The 18607-nt window shown below is 42.5% G+C and overlaps 1 protein-coding gene and 1 pseudogene across 1 annotated transcript in view; one reads left to right on the top strand and one right to left on the bottom strand.

The window, feature by feature from the left end:
• The first annotated feature begins 6389 nt into the window (after positions 1-6389).
• LOC105306374 lies at positions 6390-8736 on the top strand (annotated as a pseudogene).
• A 5818-nt stretch (positions 8737-14554) lies between these two features.
• CIDEA (cell death-inducing DFFA-like effector a) overlaps positions 14555-18607 on the bottom strand; it is an 18624-nt gene continuing 14571 nt past the window's right edge. The window contains exons 4-5 of the mRNA XM_011381300.2: positions 17028-17209; positions 14555-15053 (exon numbers count right to left, since the gene is read on the bottom strand). Coding sequence (XP_011379602.1) covers positions 14906-15053; positions 17028-17209 — 330 coding nt within the window. The 3' untranslated portion in view covers positions 14555-14905. The remainder of the gene's footprint in view (positions 15054-17027; positions 17210-18607) is intronic.

Genomic DNA, 18607 nt, shown 5'->3' with positions numbered 1-18607 from the left:
ACTGCTCCAGGAAGGGAGCCGCTGCTTTCTCCCAGGCATCTCATTTAATGATTGTTCTTTCCAGAGCAGGTATTATTCACACTTTCACAGATGAGGAAACCAAATTTGAGAGAGGCCAAGTAACTCGTCCTGGTCAGACATTCAGGCTCTAGCTCCTTCTTCTTTGTACAAATTTTGTTGGGTGGTGGTAAGAACACTTAATACGAGATCTACCCTCTTAACAAAGCATACACTACATTATTGTACTGTGGGTACAATGTTGTGTAGCAGATCTCTAGAATTTACTTGGCTTACTCAGTTGAAACTCTGCGCCTGCTGATCAGTAACTTACCATTGCCTAAACAAGAAACAGGGCCCTGAAGCCCTCTAGCTGTATTTATACTGGTGCAGTACAATAGAACTTTTTAGCTTCAATAGAATTGATTGAAAACTGTTGAAACAAAAAGAACCATTTTGTCCACTGCTCATTCCAGGGAGGTCTAGGGGAGGCACAGGCTTTCCTTATCAGATGAGATTTTCTCTATGGCCCCTGCCCTTCCTATGCATCCTCACTGGACAAAAACCTGCACTCACCACCATGGGGACACACTGAGCAACTGGCCTCTGCTCCAAGTCCCTGACAGGCTATGCCAATGCCCAGCTGTTTGCTCCAAGCTGAGCTTTCAGTCAAGGTGCAAGCAGGGACACTCCGGGTCTTATTATTATAAGCCGAAGCCCTAGGCTTCACCCTCTATTCTGGCTTCTGCTCAACAGAGCAGTTGGAGAAGTGGTACCTCGAGGGCTCCCTGACTATTTTTATGTGGCCATCTGCCCTCCAGACCAGGCTTGGCATGCAGCAATAGGCCTGAGGAATGCCACAGCAGGTGGGTGACGCCCAGACAGCTGAGGACACCCAGCCCTGCTCCTGACTGTTCTAGGGACGCTGGAAATGTGGCAGGAGGAGACCAAGGGGAAAAAAAGAAGCCTTTTACATATCATAGCTTCTGTACACCCTTGATTCCTTTTCTATTTCTAGAATGAGCTGAGGCCAGCTCTACCCTGCCATTGCTGGAGTCTGGGTGGCAGGCTCAGGCAGGAAGCACACACAGTATGCTGGTCAGACTCATCGGCTAGCTGCTGATCTCAATCCATCAGAGGAGAGGGCATAGCAAATGGTCAGCAGAGAAAACACATCCAAAGGAAGCCTAGGGCTTCAGCTTGTATTAATCAGACCTGGAGGGCTCCTGCTGCCACCTTGACTGAAAGCTCAGCTTGGAGCAGTCAAGCAGCCAGGTCTTGGTCAGGGCCATCATCAGATTTGTGGTTAAAAGGACAGGCTTGCTTCATTCACAGCGTCCTGGGAGGGAGGAAGCATTGTAAAACATCAGTCTATGGAAACCCCTTTTCATGATAGAAAATTTTAAACATGAAAAAATTAGAGACAAGGATAATAAACCCATGTATCCATCATGTAGAAGTATTTTCTTAAACAAATGTTAGCAGTATACCTGTTTCCTAATAAAAGATTTTTTTTTTAAAGGGTGTGTTTTAGAATAGGGTGTGTAAGAGTTATAGTGCATGTTTTATTTGTCCTCAGGAAGAAATGAGAATATAAATGGGTCAGATATTTTGAAGGTAGTTTATTGAATTTCTGTCACACCTTTCTTTTTCTTTAGTAAAGGGCATTTACTTCCCAAGCATTGATGGCTGTCTGCCGCATGCAAAGCTCCCTTCCAGTCTCCGTGTTTGGATCTGCCAGCTCTTAGGATCCGAGAAGAGGTAGGTCAAGGAGGCCAGAACCCTGGGCTGGCACTACTGGGACTTTGAGAAAAGCACTTAAATTCTAGATTCTAGGCTTCCTCTTACGTAGAGTAATCATGATAGCGTTGACCTTAACTGTAACTGTATTGTTCTGAAAACCAAATACAACTATCTTGAAATCATAGAAGTATTTTGTAATGATAAAAATATTCAAAACTTTAAAGGAGTTATTTGGAACATGCCTGAACCAACAGGGGTTAGAAACTCTCTTGCGGGCCCCTAAAACTGCCCTCCCTCTAGATGGAGAGGTTCGAACCTCTAGACGGAGAGGTTCGAAAACTGAACCTGTGGGCAAGGGTTCTGGATGCAAACGGCGGTCAACCAGTTAGATGCTCTTGGGCCTGGTTAGGAAGCCGGACTCTCCCTCTCTCTTCCTGCCACCCAGTGGGACTTCAGAGTGCTAAAGGCGCTGCCTCAGTAGCCCGCCTCAGACCCAATGGCAACCCTTCTCATGACCATGAACACCTCATTCCCTGGGCGAAACACTTTTATGCTTGAACTGTGTAGAATGATTGTTCTTCCTTATGTGAATCCTGCCTGAAACGGGCAACTTCGAGAATGAAAGAAGGGCTGCAGTCACAGGGCAGTCGCTGGAGCCGAAAGGGCCCTGACTCTGCTGGACCTTACTTCTTTCTCCTGTTTCTGCTTGGTTTGGTCACTGTGTTTGTCTCTTAGGCTTTTTATGTGGCAGGAGCCATGGATGCTGCTTGGACCAGCCTGGGTCACGTGGCACATGGGCAGTTTTACATTTGGTAGCTCTACCAAATATTATAGAGTTGGGTACCCAGCTGCCCTTTGAAGAAGGGTGTTTGTTTCACCAAAAGAATGGGAAGGGATGTTTTGCAGAGAGAAGCAACACATGACACAGAAACTTATAACCAAGACAACCAAGACGAGCTCTGGACTCTGGCATCTGGGGGCTACATTTGCTGTTGCTGAATGATCCTTCACAACCACCCACCCAAAAACGCAGTAGCTTAAAAGACAGCTATTTTTTTCTTGTTCCTCTGGCTGCTGCCTGGTTGGTGGCTCTGCTTGGGGCTGCATGCCATCCGCGTGTGACTCCAGGCTGCATGGCAGGTTCAGACCTGCTCCACATGTCTCACTTTGGAGGCCTGCTGAAAGGTCAGCGGTTACTTGGACATGTTCTTGTCATGACAATCATGAGAGTGCCCAAGGCCAGGCCAGGCATGCACACTGAAGGTTCAGCTCAGGTTTTATCTGCAAATACACCAAGCCTGCCATGACTGGGCTCCAGTGACTTAGACATCTTGAAATTTTCCAAAACTTTGGCTGACTATTCTAAACATTATATTGGCCCTTCTATACAAAATCCAATGGGATTTTCAAATAAATATTTCCTGTTCAAGCCATTTTTCGTGAGCACCATAAATAAAGCTGCTATATGTCAAATGTCTTTCCAGCTTCATGAAAGGAAAAAACCTATAAAACTATCTTCAACCAAGAACACAAATCTTGCATTTTAAGTAAAAGATGAACACTTTGATGTGAAATTTTATGTGAAAGAGTTGAAGCTTCCTTGATACTAATTCAACTTTTACTGTCTTGATTTTTAAGTTTCTCAAAAAGTTGTTTTCTCATTGAAAAAGAAATACTTAGAAGAAGCAGAACCAAACCATTAATCAAAATTGTTGTATCTCCAACTCATGAAAACCAAGTCAAGAAAGCATTTCATTGGTATATCATGTTCCATATGAATATTTTCTTGAAGTTCTATTAAATACCTTCTGTCTGAAAATGCTTGACTTTAAAACACTTTTTATTATGAGAAACATTAAACATATCAAAAGTAGAGAAAATAGCATAATGAACCCCTATGTGCCCATTGCCCGGCTTTGACAATGATCAATTCATGAGTAATCTTGTTTCATCTATATTCTCAAGTGCTTTCCACCACAGTTCAAAGCATCTTGAAGCATATCCCAGATATAATTTATTTTGTGTATAAATATTTCAGTTTGTAGATCTAAAAGATAGGGAGTCCTTTTGGAAACATAACCATTATCATACCTAAAAGTTAATTTTTAAATATTATGTTTATTTATTTTAACCATTTAATAGACAATCCTAAGAACTTTCATGTCTTCTAATGTTAAGAAAATCAGAAAAAATGCACTTGATACTGCTTTTTTTGGTTTAAATTTTAATTAGTTTCAAGTATACAGTACATTGGTTAGACATCTATATAGTAAAATGATCCCCCCAATTGCTCACTCCCTCCCCTGACCCTCCACCTAGCCAATGCATTCATGCTAATTGCATTTCTTATACCGTGCTTCCCATCCCCGTGACCATCAATCAGCTACTAATTTGTACTTCTTTAACCCTTCACCCCATTCTCTGCCCCCCAAACCACCCTCCCCTGTCCATCACCAAATTGTCCACTATATTTGTGAGTCTGTTTTTGATTAGTTTGTTCTTTTAATTCCTTAAATTCCGTATATAAGTGGAATTATATAGTGTTTATCTTTCTCTGTCTGATTTAAATACCTTCTAGGTTCATCAAAGCAATATCTTTTCCCACCTCCTTCTTTTTCATATGTAGGGGTCTTGTTTTCTTATCCTTTTAGCCACTCTATCCCTTGGTTGGAGCAGTTAATTCTTTTCCATTTAAGGTACTTATTGATAGGAATGTAGTTGTTACCATTCTTTATTCCTGTTTTTGATATATGTTTTTTCTTCTTAAAGAAGTCCCTCCAACATTTCCTGTAATTCTGGCTTGGTGGTAATAAATTCTTTTAGTTTATTTTTGTCTGGGAAGCTCTTTATCTGTCCTTCAACTCTAAATGATAGCTTTGCTGGATAAATTATTCTTGGTTGTAGATCTTGGGTCTTCATTCTTTCAAATATTTTTTGCCAAGCCCTTCTATCCTGCATAGTCTCTCTTAAGAAATCAGCTGCGAGTCATATGGGTGTTCCCTTATATGTAATTATTTGTTTTTCTCTTGCTGCTTTTAGAATTTTTTATTTGTATTTAACCTTTGGCATTTTAATTATGATGTGTCTTGGTGTGGGCCTCTTTGGATCCCTGAATTTTGGAATCTTCTGAGCTTCCTGGGGTTTTATGTCCATTTCCTTCACCAGGTTAGGAAAGTTTTCCATCATTATTTCTTCAAACAGCTGTTCAATATCTTGGTTTTCTTCAGTTATACCAATTGGAAAAATATTTGGAGCCTTAATAGTGTCCCATATCCTCCTTAAATCATCTTTATAGTATTGGCCTCTTTTTTCTTGCCATTCTGTTTGAGTGCCATGATTGGCTTTCCTGTCCTCTAGATAGGGCATGTGATCTTCTTTATTCACTTTGTTTGTTCCTTTATTTATTCCATTTAATAAACTTCTCATCTCAGATAATGTGTTCTCCATTTCAGGCTGGTTCCCTCTTATAATCTCCATCTCCATTTTTATCTCTTTGTTGGAGTGCTCTACATTTCCCAAAAGTTCATTGAGCATCTTTATAACCAGCGTTTTGAACTCTGCATCTGTTAGGTTACTTGACTCCATTATATCTGGATCTCTGTTCTGTTTTCTCATATGGTTTCTGCTTCTTTGTCTTTCTATTTTGGCTGCTTTTCCGTGTCAGTTTCTATGGACTAAGCAAAATTCCTAAGTCTTTTGATCTTATTATTGTGGATTTGTGAAGTAGGTGTCCAGTGGCACAGTCCTGAGAGGGGTTCAGCTGTAGGCCAAATTTAGCCCAAGCCTCTGCCCCTCTGGGGCCACCTGTCAAGATTCAGCCAGCAATCTACAGATGCTGTTTTTTATATTCGCCTCAAAGGCCACACCAGAAACCAAGGCCAGCTGCCTCCAGTGTGAATCTAGACTGCTCAGCAAGGAGCATCTGACTCGATACACCTGGATATGGCTTGAGTGGGGCTCGGGTTGGGGAAGGCAGGATTTCAGAGAATCCTCTGGGCAGAGTGACCTCTGTTATCCAGCTTGATGACGTCAAGGCTATGGCAGCGCTGATTCCATGCACTGGAGCAGGGAGGTCTCAACAAAGAACAATGGATACCACTGGCGCTTTTGTACAGAGCAAGTCTCACCTCGGCCTTCACTCTGACAATGTCTCCCTGTAAGTCCCTGGTTCCCCCTGCGTGCAGCCAAATCGGCACTGGTACTCAGAGCAAGCAGGTCCATCACTGCGAAAATCCACTTGTAGACACAGCCCCTTTAAGAGGCATCTGCTGCTGCCGCTGCCACAGCCTCCATCTCACTCAGCTGCTTGGAACCGGGCAGCCCTGCATCCTGGCCCCATCCTACCTTCTGCTGTCGCAAGGTGATTTCTTGGATTTCTCCCTAGTTGTATGGCTTGTTCATCTAGATCCCAGGCGATTTTTCCTTGCTGCTGCTCCTTGTTTCTGTCACAACTTTGATTTGGTCGCCAGAGGGATGAACAGAGCCCCTATCATCTATGCCATTTTTTTCTCCTCCTCTTTCTTTCTTTTTAAAAAATTACTACCTCTATAGGTAAGGGATCTGTTGGCCAAGAAGGGAAATTTACAAATCTGAGCCATTTGTAATTGAATAGATCTTAAAACTTTAAAAAATGTACTCATAGAGAAGACCTGAACTTTTGGGCAGGACAGACCCAAGGCAGTGGCTTTGCGGAGGTGTTCTCCTCCTGCAGCCCCATTTCCAGGACATATAGCCTAAGTGAGCCCTAAGAAGGTCAGTGCTCCTACCCAAACACAGAAGGACCACAGATTCCAAGCTGGGTTTGCTTTCTGTGCTGCCAGGATTCCTAAGATAAAAAATATAAAGACCTGAAGGGAGTTTTTCCTGTCCAAAGATGAAAAATAGTACCACTACCATTTTTCAGGAGGAGCTTGAGGAAATACAAGAAGCATTTAATAAAATAGATATTGACAACAGTGAGTATGTCAGTGGCTATGAATTTGAGGACCTGTTTAAGGAAGCAAAGCTTCCTCTGCCTGGCTACAGAGTGTTTGAGATCATGGAGAAAATTCTAGCAGTTGCTGACAACAACAAAGATGACAAAATCAGTTTCAAAGAGTTTGTGTCACTAATGCAAGAGTGAAAAAGCAAAGGCATCAGCAAAACATTCCAAAAACTAATCAACAAGAGGAAAGAGATTACTGTTATTGGAGGAACTTCATCTATTTCTAGTGAGGGCACACAGCATTCTTATTCAGAGGAAGAAAAAGTGGCTTTTGTTAACTGGATAAACCCTGAAGAATGACCCTGACTATAAGCATCTTATAGCCATGAATACCAGTGATGGCAGTCTTTTCAATTCCCTTGCAGATGGCATTCTTCTTTGCAAAATGATCAACTTATCTAAACCAGATACAACTGGTGAAAGAGCCATTAATAAGAAAAAGCTCACCCCTCCACTATTTCTAAAAATTTAAACATAGTCTTGAATTCTGCTGTGGTTGTACAGTGGTCAACACTGGTGCACAGGATCTCAAAGAAGGAAAATGTTGCTTGGTCTTGGGACTTCTCTGGCAGATCATCAAAGTTGGTCTGTCTGCTAATATTGAGATTTCCTGAAATGAAGCTCTGATTGCATGCTAAATGAATTTGAGGAACTAGAAGAGCTGATGAAGCTTTCTCCAGAGGAATTACTGCTGTGATGGGTGAACTACCATTTGACCAATGCAGGATGGCACACCATCAACAACTTCAGCTACGACGTTAAGTATTCAAGAGCTTATTTTAATTTGCTTAATTAGTTTGCACCTAAAGGTAACTGGGATGATGAGCCTGCCATTGCCATTGACCTTTCAGGATTTAATGAGGTAAATGACCTGAAGTGTGCTAGATTCTTTCTTCAAGAAGCAGATATACTGGGTTGCAGAGAGTTTGTTACTCCTGCAGGTGAGGTTTCAGGTAATCTGTTTAATACACACGCATGCCTACGCAGGCCTGATAATAATGACATTAATATAAATTTATGGGAAGGAGAGAGCAAGAAAGAAAGAACTGGATGAATTTGGGGGGGGTGTCAATCCATACATTAATCATTTGTACAGTAATCTTGCAGATGGCTTAGTGATTTTTCAGCTCTATGAAATGATCTGCATGCCAGACAACTGAAGCCATGTTGTCAAACTTCCTTTGCACTTGGAGGGAACATGAAGAAGATCGAGAACTGTAACTATGCAGGAGAACTTGAGAAGAATAGGGCCAAATTCTCCTTGGTTGGCATTGCTGGACAGGACCTAAATGAAGAGAATTCAACACTTACTCTGGCATTTGTGTGGCAGGTGATGAGAAGGTACACATTGAATGTGTTATCAGGTCTTGAAGAAAGTGAAAAAGTAAATGATAAAGTTATTATTAAATGAGTCAATCAGACTTTTAAAAGTGCACACAAAAATACTTCTATTTCCAGCTTCATGGACAAATCTATTAGCACTATTTTACCTGCCCTAGATTTATTTAATAGGTGCCACTCCACCAAATGAAGTTCATCAAGAAATGCGCAAAAGAGAAGATCTTTCCGATGAAGATAAGCTGAACAATGCTAAATATTGCCATGTTGCTCAAAAGATTGGTGCCTGGATATTTGCCTTACCTGATGAACTTGTAAAAGTGAAATAAAAAATGGATATGATGGTGTTCACATGCTTAGTGAGAAAAGGACTGAACAGAACAAAATAAACATTTAATGTGATTTTCTACCACATTAAACACATTGAATGCCTCACAGTTTACAGAATTCTGAAATGTAGTGGGTATAAAATCAGAGATTATTTGTATGCTCAAAAGAGTTGTATAATTCACTTACTAGTAGATACTGATAATGGAATATGTTCATCAAACTGATATTTCATGATTAAATTATTTTCATTTCCTGAAATTCTCATTAAAATAAGACTAATTCATTCTCTTGCATAGTTCAAAAGAGATCAGTTCAAAACTTTTTTTGCAGGTCCTGCTGTGAAATGTTTTGATGTGTGTGTGTGTGTGTGTGTGTGTGTGCGCGCGCGTGTGTTAATTTTGATCATAAATGTATTCAGTCATAATCCAGTTTAATCTCTTTGTTTTTTTTCCTCCAACTATGTGAAGTGGTCTAAAACTTTAACTTTTTTGTAAATTTCTATATTGTCTAAAAATTTTAAGTGACAAGTATTATCCTATTAACGTTAACATTTATATATATATTAAACTAAATCTCAAAGAAACCCCAAAATTCATTCTCTTATATAAGAAGCCAGAGTTTTTTATAGAAAACTTAATTTTAACTGCATAGATATTTTACATATGCTAGTTTGGCAATACAGCCTTAACTATGACAGGCAGCATATATATATGTTGGTAGGACATTATTAGAGAAATATATATGTGTATATACTTTCTTAAATGGTATGTATAATTGGTCAGTCAGCCAGCCATTAACCATTTATTGTGCCCCCGCTGTGTATACTTTTCAGTTTATAGATATCTTGGATGTGCATACAGTTATTTTTTGCCTGACTTCTTCCAAATATTCACAACCAAATGTTGGCAAAAGGATCTCTCAGTACACTATAATGTTAACTTCATATTACAGATGCTAATTTTGATCTGTACTGAAGCCCTAAATAATTTAGAACATGCCCATCGAATATCTTTAGTAGAAAATAACACAAAACCTATTCAACATAGAATATTTTTACATGTTTTTTTTCCACAGCCTCCTACAGGTTAGCAGTGTTTGGTTAATGCTTGTGTTACTTGGGAATAGCTAAGCCTGAGAGCTATTTTTGTCCAAGGTTTTAGCAGTGGACAGATTCTGCTAACAATTGAACTCAGAAATCTACTTCCTCCATCTTCCACTGTTAGTGCCAGTGAGCAAAACTGCTGTGCAAAAATTTGCTGTCACTTTATGTCAGTGTAATGAGTAGTCTAAATCCCCCTTCTACCATTGATTAAAATATACATATTAGTAAGAGTGAGACTGCTCATGTGTTTAGAATAGACTTTTTTTAACTGAAATTATCAACAGGTGGAACTATACAATATATTCTTCTACAAAAGAAATTTCCTTTCCTTTTATATTTTGGTGGTTGTTTTCTTATATGAAGATTAAAATTTGTTCTTGCTCTTTTTTGAGATTATTTAAATCATGTTTCCTGTTTTAATTTTTTTCACCATTATTTTTACTAAGCTATCTGTGTATGCAAAAATTTTTTTTAAATGTGCTCATATTCTTTGTGAAGTTTCTCCCTTACAACGAACCTGAGATCCGATCTAGAGTGAGCAGATATTTTATTCTGTTAAATAGATTTCAAAATGCTGCACTGGGAGGCCATGCCCTGCCTAAGACAGATCTGGAAGTTGATCGCCAGGCAGAGGGGAGGATGAGAGTGTTTTGATGTAGGTCCTCACACTGCCATTTCCTCAAAAGCCAAGTGTCTCTCAGTGGACATCTAATTCTCGCTCTGAGAACTTTTATGTTGTATTTTAATTTAGATGATTACATGTCGTGTGTGTGTGTGTGTGTGTGTGTATTTCAGTCCTATGTATTTTTGTACTTAATGCTACTAAGAAAAGAGCAGAGGTGGACTTCCTTTCTTCATTTATTTATTCCATTAATCAACAAACATTTGTTGAGTACTTTTTATGTGAAGACGCTAGATGCTGGCGGATGATGGGATAATGTCAAGTGAAGGTGGCCATATGACAAAAAGTTTTGCAGGAGCCTGAAAAATCAAAGTGGTAGAATTGAGCTCTCATACAGTAGGTCACAGTCTCACTTCAAGAGACAATTTAATTTATTTAACTACACCATTAAATTAATGTTGTTAATGCATTGTGTTTTTTCAGTTTTGTTTATATTTATTATGTAAGTTTTAAAAATAGTCGTATAGAAGCTATCAGCAGGCCAGGGAGGACCCGGTTCTGAGCAGTGGTGGCATGAAGACTCCATGCAGGAGGGGCAGGGAAGATTCAGTATGACCTTCACAGATTGACCTCCAAAGGTCACAGCCAGTGGGCATCTTGGGGAAGGCCTTGGGTGGGACACGATCCCTGATGGTCAGGGTACGTCCCCCAGTGCCCTGGCATATTAGTCCATAGAACGCCGTGAGGTGGGGGAGAACACTCAGTGGAATGGAGGCTGGAATAAAAAGCAATGTACTGACAATCAGATTTGAAAAGCCACATTTCTTTAAATGTTGTGTATATTTTACCACACACTCACACACATAGCCACACACAAATATGGAACTCAAGTCCACTTGAGTTTGTAGACTACAACGTAAACCTGCTCTAAGAGTTTGGGGCAGTTGGGCAGCTGGAAGCTATGTGCAGCATGTTTTGAGCTTGGCCCCTCTCTGAGGCTTTAGCAAAGGAGTCCTCTTGGGGCTGTGCTTTTCTCAGGATGTGACAAAGAGCAATTCCCCTAAATGAGCCAGGTGTTTGTAATCATTTGTGTGAGATGGTCCCAACTCCTTTATAGAAACTGAGATAATTGCAACAAGGAATAGGAGTCTTGAAAGAAAAAGGTGACAGAGAGGAGTGCCCAAAGTTTTCTTTACATATGATTTATTTATCACAGAGGAATGGGAGCAGTAGATAGGAGGCCCCCCTTGAGTGAGAATAGCACTCCTCAGATTTGGAGGCAGAGCATCGTCTGTGGCTCGACCCTGGGCTGTGAGCAAGCTGGGCCCAGTTTCCTGGAGAAAGGCCATATTCCCACAGGTCTAGGGCACTGAAGGAAAGCAACACCATGTCCCCAGGTGGACCAGGCGCAGGCAGCGCCAGGCCATAGCTCTCCCTGTGAGCGGGGCAGCTCAGAAGGGTGTACATGTCTGCCTTACAACTCTGTGTAGGAAGAAAAGCATATAGATGCTGCGCCAAGTGAGGAAAAAGAGAACTTCCCCTTGAGGAAATGGATCCCAGTTTTAGGATCCTCATCTGACAGAGCTTATAGCAGTGTCCCTGACTTGGGGCCCAGGGGCAAACCAGGTAACAGACGCCTTCTCCAGAGCTGGGCAGAAGAAGAGTAGAATTGTGAACTGAAAAGTACCAGGCTGACAAAAGGAGCTCTATTTACATTTTTTAAACCTGTGCCAAGAAAACCTGTCTGAGAATGGAATTCCTGAACCACCTCGTTTCGATGCTGATTTTATAGATGAAGGAAGGGACGTGCGGCAGGAAAGTCTGTTCACAGCAGGATGATTTTAATCGATCTGTCTTTGGCCATGAGGTAATGGCTTTATAATATTTCATTCTAACACCCTCAGTTCATGCCAGGCCTGTACTCTGTCCCCTGCTCACAGCAGAAAGTGTACCTTGAATCTTGGGGTGTGGAGTTAGCAGTGTATGTGCTGCTCAGAAAGGGGGGCACACTAATAAACATCAAGATGCACACTCACATGAAAGGATCATGAGTGCTGAACTCATAGGAGCAATTTCCTGTTTTTCTGAGTTACGATTCTAGAAGTAAATGAATTGGAGCTGTGGAACTTGGCCCCATCGAAGGTACACAGAAAGATCCTGAGCCCTTGAAAGGGACACATGACACTGGAGCAGACTTAATGAATGACTTAGTTATTGGTGACACCCAAAGCCCTGGAGCACCTTCTCGCAGTCCTTGCTTGCTGTAGTCTGCCGTGCAGCAGGCAGCGCTGCAGTTTAAGCCAGCCCTGTAGCTTCTGCCAACAGCTAGACCACGCCTTTCTCTGAGCTAGTAGGCTAAATGTAGGTTGAAGGAAGACTAAGATTAGAACAAGAAAGTGTCACCTTTGGAATGCACTTTACCTAATCTGGATCAGAGAGGGAGTAGCACCTGTCGAGATGTTTCCTATAAACAGAGCAAGTTTAAATTCTGCTAGTTTTCTCCCATCAACAGTCTCACGAAGGGCTCTCCAAAGCCTTTGATGTCAGCAGACACAGGCTTCACAGCCCCCTCTCCACTGGCCTTGTGCATTAGCACCCAGAGCCCCATACACCTTCCAGAGGGTTCTGGAGAGGCCTCTTCCTCCTGGGCTGTCCCAATAAGTCACAGGATTGGGGAAAGGTCTCGGCTAGTTCAGAAACACTCAAATTCTAAATAGTTCTTCTTTTGAATTAAGCCCCTTTCCACAACGAGATGGCATTTCCATGTCCTCCTTTTGCTTAATCCTCCCCTTGAAGCAGGCACGGGCGCCCTCTGGATAGCGTGAGGAAAAGGACCCACGAGTGAGAGCAGCGCTGAGTCAATGGCATCAGGCACTTCAGTGAAAATTCCTTTTTTGGAAGCCAAGCAGTCACTTTCCAAGACTGCTGAATCCTTGGGAAGTGACGTAAGCCCACAGTCAGGGAGAGGCAGGAGAGCACTCCTAGGAAGGTGCCCCTGAGTTCCCGCCTGAGACGCAAGCAGCTTCTGGGGAACTGTGCCTTAGCTGAACTTCACCAGCTGCCAGTGGTGGGAAGGGCTCTTGGTGGAACTCCTTATATAGCAAACAATTTACAAAGGAGGCGCTTACACACAGCACAGGGATTGCATTTGAGCAGTCTGTGAAACTCCCTGTACCAACAGTGGCATATCATTATAGGAGGAGAGCAAAAACAGATGCATTTTCCACTACAACACATTTTTTTTCACTATGTTAGCAGAAGAGGCTGGGTTTTGAGCAATGCTGCAGAGGTTCCTTTACTGTTGCCTCTCCTGCCTGCAGGTTGCCAGTTCCTGGCCCCTTCTCTAAGTAGGTAGCTCAGACACTGCGAACCCAGGACTGGAGCAGATGCTGGTCACAATGACTGCAGAGGGAGACTCCGGACTGTGTTTCTGAAGGGAAGAACATCTAGGCTCCCCAGGGAAGATCTGACAATGGGCATGATCGCAGGAATGGTGAAAGTGCAGGAGACCCTTGCTGCTGGGGTTTCTAGACAGCCTGCAGCATCTTTTCATTGTGCTTGAGCTATCAGCCAGGAAAGGAGGAAGCTACGTGCAACAAAATTTCTTCATAGGAAACTCAGAAATCTGAATAGATTTGTCTCCTAGCACCTGTTACCCTTATTCTAATAACAGCACTCCCATTTCCTTGGGGAGCCACGTCTCCCCATCCGACCCATATGGTTGGGGCTAGCCTTTCTTGTCATGTAGCCCTGAATGTCACACCAGTTTTGGTGACTATGTGAGGGGCCCGTTTCAGAGTGTTCTGCTGGGAGAGAGCCCAGGACTTTGGTCTGTGGGGTTGACATTCTTGCTTCCATGTAAGGAGGGCCTGCCGGAAGATGATGCCAACTCAGAGAAAAACAGGACCAGGAGTTGGAAAGATAGATTCCTGGACACTTTCTTTGAGTGCCTGTATCTGCTGTGCCTTCAGTTAGAGCCACTACTGCTGTTCTTGGCTGCCTCTTAGCTTATGGCAGCCTGGGTCAGAGTTCTGTCACTTGTAACCAAGGGTCTCGAGTGAGAACACAGGCAACAATTAGGAAGTGAAGACATGATCCACTAGTATTAATGTATCAGGTCTAGGTTTCAAGCAGTTTTTTTTGTTTTGTTGTTATTGTTGTTATTTGTTTTGTTTTGTTTTGTTTTGTTTTGTTTTAAGAAAAAGGTTGAAAATGCTGCTTGGAGACCTTCCATCAGTTTTTGGGTCCCCTTGGAGCTCATTTGGGACTTACACATTAAAAAAAACAACCCATAGTCACATTTAACAGCTCCTTAATTCTGCTGTACCACATACTAGTAAAGACTTAAAAGTGATTATATCTGTTAGCAGAAGATTTCTGGCTGAGTTTTGCTTCTCTATGAAAGGTTTTATTTATTTTTTTGGAAGATGAAAGAGACACCAGAAATTATTACACATATCAAAAGTAACTCCTGTGATCGATTTATTTCAAGAGGTGAGGAGCCAAAAGGGCCTAATGTATGTGCATGTTGCTCCTTAGCCACCCAAGACATTCCTGCTCTTGGGCCCCTACATGTCTCTTTCCCTCAGGGCCTCTTGCTGCACAGACCTCATGTTGTGTGCCATCAAGCCCCTTTCTTTTCACCCCAGTGTCACTCCTGAGCAGAAGTGATGGACAGCCTACAAGTGCATGTGTATATTGTGCGTAAAGGAACGTAAGCATCTTGAAAATTTGTCATTTGAGAGGGAACGAATGGGTCAAAGCCGGCTGAGCCCCTCAAAGTGCAACTCTATCCAATCTTGAATTTCTGCCTGGAGTGTAGCCTGGGAGAAGACTGTCCTTCTGTGTCATCTAGCACTCGGAGCATGTTCTTGCCTGTGTAGATGAGAAACTGTCCGGTCACTTGGGCAGCATGGGACAGGAACCGTAGCAGGCTCCTGCAACAGAGGGGACAAAGGCATGCATCAGGCTTGGAGTTCTGGGCCAGTAAGGAACAGAGGGCACGAGAAATCTTCACAACCTTCCCCCCGCCCCACCAAATATGTGCTCAGAGCAGGCCATGCTTACATCCCCTGATCCCCACTGGGCTCTCTAACACAGATGCTGACTGGTGAGGTCTGCGTCAGAGCAGGGACTCTGCATTTCTGGTGAGCTCCCAGGTGACACTGATGCCACTGACCGGGACTACCCTTCCACTAGCCACTTCCCAATGTGGCCTGTTGCTCAGCAACTAGAAAGTGCCGAGTCGGCAGACTGTTCTCCTGAGTGTACACACTATGTCCTATCCTTCAGCCACTTGCTTATTCTGGTGCCTTGAGTGTGTGGGGCTTGTTACTGAAATCAGTCAAATCAGGCGTGAAAGGAGAAGTCAGGCTGAAGAAACGTCTTACAAAAACTGAAATCGTAACCCTATGACCAGTTAGCTTAAGGGGCTGGGACATCCCAACTTGACTCTATTGTGGCATCTACATCCTAAGGTTGAGTCTGGCAATTGTGTTATTTCAGACTAAGAAAGTGACTCTAACTAAAAATCTTATTCCCTACTAAGTCCAAAGCTAAAGGGTTTTGTTTCAGTTTTAAAGGTTGTCACTTCATAAGAAACCCAGCCCCAGCACTGGTTGGGACAGCCCTCTGCTCCTGGCATCCCAGAAAGGACACTTGGTAGGCAATGGCTTTGATTTGGGAATCTTTGTGACTTCTGTGGCTATTTGAGAGTCAATATTTCAACACTAGGACAATAACAGTTGTCTAGGAGTCAGCTGCTGATGATTCTAAGTAGGAAATGGAGGCCACACAGAAGCTACAGCCAAGCTGACCTAGTGTTGGGGCCTGGAGACCCATTAGAGGAGAGCAGCCTCATTTCCAAAGCCTTTTCCCTCCTGGTGCTGTGCTCTAGGAAGATCAGAGCAGGCTCCTGGGACAGAAGAGAGAATGAGCCAGTGCCCTGAGGGAAGTAGGCAGGCCGCTGCCCAGAGGGGCTATGCAGAGAGCACTGGAGTCAGCAGTTGCAATCTTTTTAGACCAGCTTCAAGACCTTCTGACACTGTCAGTCTCTCCTTCCATCCATCCCTCCACAGAGAATTAGTGCTGTAGAGGATCAATGGCAAATTAACTGGAGGGCTAGATACAGGTGTATTTGGAGCCTTTGTAATGATGAAGAACTTTGAAGCAACCTTCTCCTTTAAAAGATGCTGAAATCAAGCCTCAGAGAAATTAAGTAACCTGTTAAAGGTCACACAGCTCGTTGCTCAGAGGCAAGGCTGGGAGAGACTGCAGGTATCTCTCTCAGTCCAGGGTTCGGTTGCAGGGTGTCCATCCTGGTTATACACATAGAGTGTTTCTGGTGAACATACAGAATCTGTTCATACAGGTTGGGGTATGCATTAGGGATCTGTCTTCTATAGGCTTCCCTGTAATGCTGTGCAGCCAGCCCAGCCCCAGCCATGCTCCCATGCCACTTTACCACTAGCTTCAAGTTAGCAGTAATACAGAAATACATGCAAAATAGTACCTAGGTTTGGGTGGCTACTCTGTTCAAACCAAGTCAGAATCTCCACAGCTCTGGTTTTAATGTCACCGCTTAGAATTAAGGTTTAAAATTGCACAGCCCTAGTTTTTAAGAGAAATTTGGTTCTTTAAATTTATTAGATTTTTGTTTCCATTAAGTATTTAATGGTCTTTGGAGGGAAAAAAAGTATATTTTGGCTCAAGACTTTCTGTTTTCTGAAATATGTCTGGCATAAGAGTTAAACTTCTGTACAACAATGTGAATTAGAGTGAACAACTATGAGTCACATCAGGGCCTCCTCGAGGCTCAGGCCTGGGATTGCAGAGGAGCAAGCTGGGAACGGGCCACTAGACCATGCTGTGTGCAGTTACCAGACCCTAAAGTTGACCCCGAAGTCTGTTACCTCAGCAAGGCCTTGAGCCCTGTACACCGGAAGTCATAGGACACGGAGTACATCTCATACATGGTGGCCTTCACGTTGAGGCAGCCAATGACATCCTTGGGACTCAGCTTATACAAGTCGAAGGTGATTCTTGCTATTCCTGATTTCTTTGGCTGCTGGCGAGCGGGGATGCAGTTACTACCCTAGAAGAGTGACAGGAGGAGGAGACTTAAGAAGATCCTACCTATGACATACAAATCCTGTAATTCTGGTTTTATGCTAGTTTTGACTGTCGGTTTAAAATCCATTAGGGACTAAGCTGCTAATTATTAATGTTTTTAGCAGAGCAATATTCTTATACTGTTACCATGTCCAAACCCATAAGAAAGTATTCTTCCTTCATCTTCCTTGAGTTTAATGACTCAGCCTGACCGTGATTCAGCTTTGGGGCCTAGGTTTCAATACCCAGGGATCAATGAATGGCTGTGTTGTTGACACATGATATTGGGAGACACTCACCCTGGTCACTGAAGGCCACCATGGTTACTTGATTGACATGGACAGTCTCATGACTATGACATGGTCTGCTTAAAGAGAAGCCGGCAGCATTATTTCCATTTTATAAGAGGCTTCTGGGCAGAAAGTTTCAGAATCACATGGCTACAGTAAGGGGCAGTATGAGAACTTTCCCAGGGCTTCCTCTATTTTCTAGTAACTACCCTGGATGAAAGTTGACTTCTTGGAGACACCAAAGCTGTTTGATTACACTATCTACTCTCAGTGTACCTGAAACATCACAGACCCTTTAGGTTGGGAGAAGAAAGTCAAAGACCTTTCTTTATAAGTCTCCCAGTTTATAAACAGTTTATAATCTTCCCCACCAAAATCATTGAAGGGACAAGAAGAGAGCTGTCTCAGGGCACAAATACCAGGTCAGGGGATAATCTTCCTGTGGGTTTGCTCCAGGAAGGGATCTTGTGGCATTCAGGATTCAAATTTACATAAACCAATAGGATTACTAACTCTCAGGAACCTCTGGGGTTGGGAATAGTTGAGTTTACGAACATTAAATTCATAATGACAATGATATTTGAAGTTAAAACATAAATTCTCCTAAAAGTAACCAAACCCTAGAGTCACTCTTCTTTCTTCTCACATGAAACAGAGCCAAGAGAGATTCTGGTCGTTGCCTGTTGTTTAATGCACAAGAAGTCCTTGGCCTCTTTACTTTAGAGGGCATAAGCTCTCCATCATTTAGGGAACGTTGTTTTTAAAAATCAAAATTATAGAATCAAAAGAGATTTTCACATATAATCCTGCTACAACCCTTGTTTATCGCCCCATGTTCCTCTGCCATATGAAAAATTTATCTTACTTTCTCGAAATGTCTTCCTTAAGTCTTGGTCTTAAATCAGAATCAACATGCACTTACAAAGTTAATCCGTTGATGATCTAACACTGGAGTTCTATAATCTGCTGACTAAGGAAGAAGGAAAAGACTGTCTCAGCCCTCTTCCAGAAAGTGCTTTAAGAGCTACTTCCTCACAGGCTCTAAGGCATTTAGACTGAAGAAGGGAGACCTCTGGTGGCTATTTCTCAGC

The sequence above is a fragment of the Pteropus vampyrus genome, unplaced genomic scaffold, assembly GCF_000151845.1.
Source record: "Pteropus vampyrus isolate Shadow unplaced genomic scaffold, Pvam_2.0 Scaffold434, whole genome shotgun sequence".
Classification (NCBI taxonomy): domain Eukaryota; kingdom Metazoa; phylum Chordata; class Mammalia; order Chiroptera; family Pteropodidae; genus Pteropus; species Pteropus vampyrus.
This window is presented reverse-complemented; position numbering and strand designations above follow the sequence as displayed.